General features: G+C 40.9%; 1 protein-coding gene across 1 annotated transcript; it reads right to left on the bottom strand.

Annotated features, from left to right (window-relative positions):
• Positions 1–5,880: 5,880 nt before the first annotated feature.
• LOC124131195 (cholinesterase-like) lies at positions 5,881–7,136 on the bottom strand. The gene is given in 3 exon segments (XM_048395459.1): positions 5,881–6,042; positions 6,044–6,367; positions 6,369–7,136. Coding segments are annotated over 3 exon segments (1,254 nt in total).
• Between the last annotated feature and the right edge of the window lie 3,918 nt (positions 7,137–11,054).

Below are 11,054 nucleotides of genomic sequence, written 5' to 3'. Positions count from 1 at the left end.
GATTCCTTATGTAAAGTGTATGTTGAATGACCCTGGCTTTGTTGTCAAATAATTGTTTGACAGTTGTTAAATATGGGGTTATGTTTTATCTCTGAATGTTTGGGATGAAATATTTTAATAAGGACAGTTCTAAGTTGGAAACTCAACTGGGGCCTTTTCAATTGAATTCAATGTACAGCATGTACAGTTTGGACATTTCTCTAATGTGAATGCTACTTATGTTTGCAGAATGTCTGGATGAATGAATGAGTCAGTCATCTGCACAGCATCAATGGAAAAAGGGAAGCAATGAGGAACAAGAGAAGAGTAGCAGTGAGTGGTAAATATTTGAAATTATTCTGTTTGGTTCATCATGTTCATGTAGCTATTCTGCAAATAATTCTTCAGTTTGCTTGTTCTTTATCACCTGTTGGCATGGATGGCCTAATTATCAAAGGCACTACAACTTGCTGTGCATAGTTGCATCTCTTGGGCTTGACAGAAACCGATGGTCGTGGGTTTGAATCGAGGGTAGCATCATACACTTGCTTGTGGGTTTCATCAAAGTGGTAAACATGTAAGACCTGCATCACTTCGGGCTTTCTTCCCACATCAAGCTTACATGCCGTGATATAACTGGAATACTGTTCAAAGAGGCGTTAAACCCAATTCACTCATTTAACACCACATCCAGCAATAGTTCGGCTAAATGACAAGGATTATAAATTAATCAAATCTCAAATCTCAACTAGACAAACCAGAGATTAATGTTATGAGCTCGATCCAGACGCACCGATGATGACTGTTATGGACAACATCCCATGTTATTGGGTACGATTACGAGCGATCAATGAGCCCACTTGCTACCTCATCTATTACTTTGGCTTGTATGGCAAGCATAGGTTGCTAGGAACATTTTTAAGAGATGTCAGTTAATGATTGTTTCAACTCATCAGCATGGAACAATATATATCTCAATTGTTTGGTATATAACAAAACTCAAAGATGATAAATTAAGTGAATTTGCTGCCTTTTATCTGTAAGTACATGTTGCAACAATTCTTTTCTTTTGCTACAATCTTTATACATAATTTTGCAGAAACTGAAGTCCAGCTTGAGATACCCGGATGACAGGTTGACAGTCTGGAAGGACCCTTCCAGATATCCGAAGGGATTGGCAGACAGCGATGAGGAGAGTCCTGTTATTTCAATGGGAGCCTACCGAGAAGTTATATGCCAATTGACACTGGGACACACTCACAAAGGGTGGTCAGGCAAATGTGAGAAGACCAACCAATGCCAAGTCGGAGTGGGATCCTTCAAGGACGTTGAAGAAATTATTGTCTTTGGCCATGTGGTAATCACTTGAAAGGAATGATGTTTGCGACTACTTGTCTATAAATGTGGACCCAAACACCAAATAGAATGTTCACAATTCTACTAACACAATGCAACAGGGATAGAGCCCATCTGGCCTCCCCTCATCCTTGTTCCTGTTTTTCCATGGCAATATAGAAGGAAAAGGATGTTTGAGGGCAAGTAACTCTGAACTGGTGTGCATGGTCTGCTGATGCTTTCAAGTGAACAGTTATCCCGCTCTGTTATGAGTATTGAAGAATAGGAGGAAAGTGCATACTGCATCAGGAACCAATATATGAACACTGTTCAATGTGTGATATATGCATATAAATAAAAGAAATTGATAATTTGTTTGTTGTTTGTTTCTTTAGCCAGCTGTGTAAATGGGGATTTTCCAATATTTTGCCTCAGTTTGATAGCCACAGTTATCGTATGAAACCATGCATTGCTTGGACATCTTTGGAATAACACATTGATCTGCTATGTCAAAGGTCAATGTCACAGCCAGACAAAAAAATTGTTAATGGCCAAACTCTTCCTTAGGGCAGGGATAGAAGTTGGCAACAGGTCATACACTTACTTTTTATCCCCCGGCATATAATACGGGGGATATAGTGATCAGCCTGTCTGTCCGTCTGTCCGTCCGTAATCATTTCCTTTTCCGGGGCAGGATTCCCAAACCATTCAGTGTATTTGATCGAAACTTGGCAACTCTTATCAGGCACATACTGAAGTGGTGCCTTTTGATATTTTGGGATTTTTCTAATTTTTATTTTTTTAAATTTTTATGGAATGAAGTTGGACATTGACTCAATTGGGGATGGGGTTCGTTTCCGGGGCAGAATTCGAAAACCATTCAGTGTATTTGATCGAAACTTGGCAAAGCTATCATGCACATACTGAAGTGGTGCCTTTCAAATTTTGGGATTTTTCTAATTTTTATTTTTTATTTTTTTTTAATGGAATCAAGTTGGACATAGACTCAATTGGGGATGAGGTTCATTTCTGGGGCAGAATTCGAAAAATATTCAATGTATTTGATCGAAACTTGGCATTCATATGGATGCGACCATGGTGGATCTTTTGTGGGTAAACAATGTATGCTTCTTAAAGAACATTCAACTGTTGACTCATTACATACAGAAATGCACTAGTGGTTACTTTACAGACAGCTGCCGGGGGGATATGTCATCTTTCTGATGACTCTTGTTCTCAAATGTGCCTTTTCCCGCAGAAGTCTAAATAACTCTTATACACATAGTTGTATATCATTGTCATATGTTTGTCAATATTACACTGAATGAAGCACTTTACAATTGTTTTTGAAATAGTCGCAACTGATATTGAAGGTCAAATTAGCTTTGAATGTCTTTCAGTAAAAATGTTCGCAGTAACTGAGGAACAGCTCTCTGTAGTGTGATGAAATCTGGTACATGTCACCCTCAGAGTGAGGCATATTGTGTTTCAAACTTAAATGAAGCTGGTATGCTCATAACAAGTACTTGTACCTTTACAAATAATCATATTATCATCTCACTAGGACCAAAGGCCCAAGTGAGCACACAGTCGATGAGTTTATACTTTCACTCAGAATAATCTGGAAGTCTGAACATGAAATTTAAGGATATCATCATACATGTATTAGAACTGATGTTTGTTCATTAAACAGCTTAACATCTAAAAAGAATTATAGATGAAATTGAAAAAAATTGTCTTCTCCAAAAGTACATGCCCATAGATCTCAACTTTAAGGGGATATTTACAACTAAAATGACACAGAATATTACTACAGCTATCTGATATGCCCAGGCTAACATTATTTACCAGAAATAAGACATCTTGAAAAATTGCATCCGGATACCTGCCGGATACCTGCCGGATACCTTCAGCAATGTTCAATTTTCATGGTTAGTTTCCAATATATATTTAGGTGTTTCACACTTAATTGAACAAAATGCACCCCCAAATTGTGACATGTTTTTGGAAACTCAGAATGAGGTATCCGGTGCCGGATTCTTGGTATCCGGTGCGGATCCTTGGACACCCAGATTGAGGTATCCGGTGAGGTATCCGGTGCCGGATACCCGGATTCCAGGTGGCATACTTTCAGGTGAGGTGTCCATGCCGGATACCACGGATCTGGTATCCGGCAAGGTATCTGCCACCGGATACCCGGACGCGTTTTGGGTAAGTGTCCGGTGGTATCCGGCAGGTATCCGGATACCGGAAACTGCATTTTTTTTGCTGTGCGAACGACCCACATTTCGGTTGTTTTGAAAAAAACATGTATGAAACCGATTAAAAATTTTCAATATTAAATGTTTATGGCAGCTGATATCCATTATTTCGTGTTTCCGTACCGTTCGTGCTTTTTTAAATTTTCCGCAATGAGCTGTCACGTGTAGAGGTTCTCGAATCGTGACTTTGACGTCAACCCAGCAAGAAAAGGAGAGAACCGCTTCTGCGCAAGTGCACTTCGCGATAACCAATCATATCTCGTAAGAGAAAACACATGACAAATACACGTGATAGCTGAAAAAGAGTTGGGGATTACCTCATTTCAACCAACGGAAGTAGTTTGACGCCGCATGAAAGTATTGAAAGCTATCAAGGAAACATCAAAGTGTACGGACTTAGGAGCCTGTACGATATTCGGAGACCTGACTCCACTTTAGGTATGGAGATATCTGTATGAATGTATCGGTATGAACCTATATAGTGGTTATCACTCGAGTGTGTTTGGGGATGGTGAATATCCTGTATTAGGAATAAGCAATATGTAGCGATATTTACTATCCCCAAGCACACACAAGTAATAACCTATTTATCATATAATGTAATTCTTCAATTCAGTGCTGGAAAAAGCCCTTCCCATCTCGTACAGACAGTTTTCCTGGAATGGGCCCATTCATACATATCACGTCAGAGGGTATGGATACAGCTTAAAGGACGAACCTATCAGCATGAACATATCAGTATGAACATGTAAGAATAAACGTATAAATATAAATGTATGAATATTTCCACAGACAGTGTATGTGTTTCGTATTTAGAATTTTCCCAAGACGAGTTTTTGATAGGTCAACTTGGGGCTGTTTATAGAAGTTGATGTGTTAGGCGTTTTTCATGTGTATTGTCGTCCTTTAACGTATACCACAGCCATTATGGATGTTTCGAAGTAAACATTTTCCCAGGTCGAGTTTTGGACCGGTCCCGCTATGGCCCTTGGTTAAAGGTTAAATCCGTGATATTTTGAAAAGGAAAATCGCGTCATGAAGCCATGATCTAATTACACAAACACATTTTATTTCAAGTGGTCTCCTTCAGGTATTGTTGATCGGACGATAGTAATTCTTTTTCTGTACAACAAATTAAATAATCATGACACATTTTGCACAGTTTTGAACAGGTTGGAGTGTCTCTTTCAAGGTGAATGTAATGTTAAAGGAAGACTTGAGCTGGTATGGAAAATATTCCATTTACTTCCCTTGACATCTCGATCTACTTCAGCCAAGAGAAACAAGTATTAAAGTCACTTCTCAAACCACTTAAAAAAACCGACATATTCCATGATTAACATTACCTACTACCCCGTGTCCTTGCGGCTAAGTTGCTGCCCACGTCAAGAGCCATGTAGGTGAGATCAGTGTTGTCAGAGGCCGGCCAGTCCACCTTCAATGGGACAGGAGCGTTGGGGTCACTGCAAATAGATATGAAAACTTCGAAAGGTCTTCTTTGGTTGATCTGCTCTGTATAGTTTGAAATTATGTGAGTGAGTATTGTTTTACGCCACTTTTAGGAATAGTCCAGGAACATCACGGCGGTGCACTACAGAAAGATGCTTGAGACACCATACATGTGAGGAATAGAGCCTGGTCCTTCCACGCGACGAGCGAACACTGTTACCACATGATTCAGCCCTACCACCCCGAACCCGCTCCCACCACCCCCACTCCGCTCCCATCACCATATCATTTAGGCGAAAAATAATTTTTCAGGATTAACGGGTCTAAATGAGTACATGACTTTTGGGAATCAATTTAAGATGACGTGAATGAGTGAGTATGGTTTTACGTCGCTTTTAACAATATTCCAGCAATATCACAGCGGGGGATACCAGAAAAGGGCTAAGCTGATGTGAAAGAGTGTGAAAATGTTCATGTACATGGACAATGAAAAGGCCGAAGTGGAGATCATTCACTCAATATTTCATCTGTCCCAACTATTTTGATCTAGGTGGATTCCCTGGTAGAATATGTCACCCACACACTCACATAATTACCCATTCAGCCGCCCTGTATCTCACTCTCTCACTCACTCACTCACCCTGACTTGGCAAAGTTGGTCCAGTAGGTCATGATGGTCCTGCTGAGTTTCACCTCCTCCTGTGTACAGCCCAGAGACTCGCCAAGGACCAAACCAAACACAAAGTCAAGCTCGTACCAGTGGGCTGCTCCTATCCACTGTGGATACGGACTAATTGATAGTCGGTGATTAAAACTGTACACATAGGTGGGGTTAGCAGGAGGACAATCTGTCAAACTAAAGAGGACACTTCATTACCTTATCTGAAGTCACCCGAGTCATGACATCTAAATAGCCTTTGTCTTTAAGAGGGGCTTTCTGACTTTCATAAAACAGACAAAGAGGTTCTTCGACTCCATTTCCAGCAAGAATGTCAAATGATAGAAAACTATTATAACCATGAGCGACTTAAAATCAGTGTTTCCGGTAATGTTGATACGTTTCTCATCAGCTTCAACGTCATTGTCGAAAGCAGTGTTGTCTCATCTTTAGTAAAACCATGCAAAACACTGGTCTGTTTGATAGAACCGCTGGACAGAAGCGTTGTGGGGTCATCGGGGAGAAAGTAGCTGTCCACAACTGGTATGAATCCAAGTCCTTCTTCTAACAAACCAGGCAGAACGTCTGCCACAGTTTAGGCTTCTCCTGTCTTCAAGCAGTCATAGATGTCTGCATCAGTTGAAGATGATGGACATTCGAGGAGATCAGCAAACCTCTTCATCTTTTCGTTTTGCTGTTTTCGGCACAGTGTAAGCCCATGGGCAATTAAGGGTCCCACTCTGCATGATTGCTCTGGCAAACAAGTCACGTGACAGAGGTGAGGCTGAGTGGTGACCAACGCTGGCACCACCAGCACTTTCTCAAAATAAGGTCACGCGGTTTGGATCTCCACCAAAGTTGGCAATGTTATCTTTCACCCACAGTAAGGCCAGTCTTTGATCCATCAAGCCCATGTTGCCAGGTATGGTATCTGGTCCCAGGTAGCTGAATCCTAAAGGCCCTAATCTGTAATTCATTGATACAACGGTGACGTCATTTTCTGCTGCAAGGTATTTGCCTTCATACAGTGGCAGTCACGGAGATCCAAAATAAAATCCCCCACCATGGATCCAGACCATCACGGCCAGTTTGCCACTATTGTCTGTTGGCGCCCACACTGTAAGATGAAGGCAGTCTTCACTGTAATCACCAGGAGTATCTCTGTTAGTATCGGCAGAACTATAAACATCTTTAGGTTGAAAGCAAGATGGCGTCGGTTTCTGTGCATCCCTGACTTCCGGTCCCCATGACTCTGAAGGCTGAGGGTACTTGAAGCGGAGATCGCCTACAGGGGGCTTAGAATATGGGATTCCATAGAATACGTCAAGAGATCTGCCCAGCACTGACAGACGTTGTCCAAGAAGTGGGCCATTTAAGGTTGATACTTTCTGCGCCCTCGCAATATGTAACACCACCAACAAAGTCACAAGAAGAAGTCTCATTACTGTCAACATTCTGAAACAATGCAATGGTTTCATAGATACTAAAATTGGGTGATTAAAAGTGTATCACAAAAAACTCATTTTTTATGTCAGTGTAATTGAGATTGGAAACTTCTTAAAAGTTAAGGTGTGTCTTCTATGGACCTGTTAAGATCCAGGGTAGAGAAGGTCTTCAGCAACCCATGCTTGCCGTTAAAGGCGACTATACTCGCTTGACTTGGTAGATGCATGTCATCGTATTCCAATTGCGTGGATCGATGCTCATGATATCAATCACTGGATTGTCTGGTCCAGACTTGATTATTTACAGACCGCCGTCATATAGCCGGAACATTGCTGAGTGCGGCTTTAAACAGCAAACCAACCAACCAATCTTCTTCTATGGTCTTATGTGAGATAATGAAACCTCATTCCTGTCCACATTCTGAAAGAACATAACGGTTCATTGATACCACTTGTGGTCATCTAATTTCACTCTGGTTCACTTCCTGATTCATGGTTCCAGTTTATCATTGTTCCTTTACACAGGGCATGTGATGCTAGCAACCCGGATTACAGGGTATCACCAAAACCTTTGATTGTGTTTAAGTCAGCCTGGTTTAGATGGAAAGATACTTGAAATGTTAAAGTACATTAGTTTGTTACCTTTAAAGCTTTGGCTTTAAACTTGGTTGCCTTTTAAGTCGTATGTTCTTTCGTTCTTTATAAACGACCTGTCTCATGAAGTTGGTAGATGTGGAAAACATAGTGATCAGTTCTTTCCAGACATCATCGACATTTTAATGCTTATATTTTCTCAGGTGTGAGTCGAAACGCTATACTTTGAGCCAGCTCTATCGGAGCTCGAGGCACTGTCAGCAGGCGTGAGGAATGTGAAGTGTCAAGTACCATGACGCCACAACTTCACTCAAAATCATGTTCTGCATTTACTCTAATTTTCAGTCCTGAATAAGGTACCACAAATGGAATCCTTTGATTGTGATCATGACTTCAAACTGCTATCTATGACATCAAACAATAGTTTTCGTTTGAAAACTGCAAATTAAACGACTTCTTCAAGTGTAACATTGTACCAATGTGGACTAAAACATGTCTTCAGAGAATTAGGAACCACATGTTGTAAACATTTAAACAAACAGCAGAAAATATGCAATAAACGGATTTGTTCCTCTTTCATCACACGAATGTAATACCAGTGACGATTGCATTGGGTGTAAACGCAAAACATAAGGGTGAAAAGTATATGAATGGATGAACGGAGATGGATCACTAAAAGCAGATATTCAAACTGAATCCCAAACTTTATCAAAAAGTGATGGTGACAGATATTCGCGAAAAGGGTAGCTTATCCTGCCCCACCAGTAGCACCCGTCATGAAAACATGCACAGGAAAGTCAGTTGTTCATTGGTATTGAGGTAACACGGGAACAAATGGTACAAGTCAAAATATGGAAGGTTTTGAAAACACATAGATGAGCACATCAGTTGGATACCAAGCATGAAGATACTCATTTTATGCATATAGACAACGTTAACACATCCACTTGGACATTACAGATGCTCATTTAAAGTGGGTAGGTTAACAAGATAACGGATGGGGTTTAATCTAACTACGACGAGAAGGGCACCTTATGTACATACATTTTGACATGACAGTACATAATAGAGGAGCGCCAACAGTCAAGACGTGTTAAGGTTACTGAATGCTACAATAATTATAGGTTCTAAGTATCTGTTGGTCAAGTTTTCCGACTGAAATAAATTGGCACAAGTTGGTGCTGTAAATAATACATATATACTGAACAGCATTGAAAACGCACCACCATGAATATGGATTTATTTTTATCCGGGCTTAATAGAATGCAGAATAGGGCTATAAAAGACAGACTTATAAAAGCCACATCACTTGTTGCTGCAGACGTGAAGGGTACTGACACAAGAAATGCCAAGATTAAAAGCAGAGGAACGTGAACGTGCCTTGGGCATGCTTCAAGTTGGTACCTCAAGTAGAGTCGTTCCACAACGGTTTCAATGCGATCATTCAACAGTCCTCAGGCTATTGAGCAGATACCAGCAGACAAGAACCACCAGAGATCGACCACGTCCGGGTCAACGTCGTGTAACTACACCACGTCAGGATCGCCATATTGTTCGTCGGCATCTTCGTGATCCTACACTTCCGGCTACCAGGACTGCAGCAACCGTACAAGGCCGACGGGGTTTGATCAGTGCTGACACCGTACGTCGACGTCTCCGCTCAGCAGGGCTACGTGCTCGACGTCCATATGTTGGACCCATGCTCACTGATCGACATCGAAATGAACGTCTGCGTTGGGCCAAAAGGCATCGTCATTGGAGATTGCGGCAGTGGCATGGTGTGCTGTTCTCTGATGAGTCCCGTTTTCATTTACGGAATGCTGACGGTCGACTGCGAGTGTGGCGTGTGGTATTCCTGTTTCCTTTGTCGTCTTTAGTAATAATCCGTCTATGTCTGTTCTAATTAAAATCAGTCATCGTCAAGTTGTTTTTGTAATATTTCAAGATTTATTGCTGGTGCGTTTTCAATGCTGTTCAATATATAATAGACAATAATGTGTATATTTATAATGCACCAAATCCAAACACTAAAGTATGCTTATTGCTCCGGTCAATGGTTTAGTGCGCACTCGATGTTAATTCTGATCTCCCTTGGTATTATACAAGCCCACCTGCCTGTGAGTCACGAGAAGGTTAACGGTAACCATCACCGTATCTTCCTGCCAGGTATCAAGTTACTGCTGGATGAACAGAGGTGTATTTGTGAACATATATGTGAGGTAACGTTGGTACGAACACAAACACCAGCCCCCAATTCAAATAAATTAGACCCGTGAAGATCCGGGGTAGAATAGGTCTTCAGCAACCTACGCTTGCCGTAAAAGGCGACTATGATTGTTGTAAGAGGCGACGAACGGAATCGGGTGGTCAGGTTCGCTGACTTAGTTGATGCATGTCCTCGTATCCCAATTGCGTGGATCGATACTCATAATGTAAATCACTGGATTGTCTAGGTCAGATTATTTACAGACCGCCGTCATATAGCTGTAATATAGCTGAGTTCGGCGTTAAACCACAAACAAACAAATCAAATAAATTAAATATAAGTGAAAGTGTCAAAGTTGCACAATCACTTGAAAACCACATGACGGTCTCCAGGTAAGGGTAGGTAATTTACAGGCTTCTTTGTATGAGGGCATATACAGCATCAGTCCTTAAAGATAAACTGATATGGTCTACAGTTACAACACTGCTATACATTATTATCTATGTTAGGACAGTCGTATGCTATACTTGTATTTTATGTACAACAGAATGTCTTGTGTCATCACTCACGTACCTTATACCTTATACCTGACTCTACGGGTGTGCTCTGGACTGCAACAGTAGCAGTTGGTCTACATGTACCGTTGAACCCCCGAGTATCACGAGGTACATGTAATGAGGGCCTCCAGGTAAGGGTAGGTAATCTAGAGGCCTATTTGTATGCATGCAGACAAACTGATATGGTCTACAGTAACAACACTGCTATACATCATTATCCATATGTAGGACAGTCGTACAAAATGGTATTTGATGTACAACATGATGTCATGTTTCATTAAACACTTACCTTCTACCTGACTGTACCACAGGACCAAGGAGCGTCCATTCCGATTTGGAATGAACATTGGATTGCTTTGGAAAGATCGCTCATTCCAAACTTTCCAAAGCTTGGAAGGATCGATCTTTCCAGAAAATCCAAAATTGGATTGGCAACATTTCCAAACATATTTCCAACACAGGAAATGTTTGGAATGACTTGGAATGGTTTGGAACGGTTTGTAATTGTTTGGAAATATGGTTAGAAGGAACAAGTTAAAATATGTTATATTAGTAATTTGAACAATAAAA

The sequence above is a fragment of the Haliotis rufescens genome, unplaced genomic scaffold (assembly GCF_023055435.1).
Source record: "Haliotis rufescens isolate VD_foot unplaced genomic scaffold, xgHalRufe1.0.p SCAF_14, whole genome shotgun sequence".
Classification (NCBI taxonomy): Eukaryota; Metazoa; Mollusca; class Gastropoda; order Lepetellida; family Haliotidae; genus Haliotis; species Haliotis rufescens.
The sequence above is the reverse complement of the archived record's forward strand: the minus strand, read 5'-3'. Positions and strand labels throughout refer to the sequence as shown.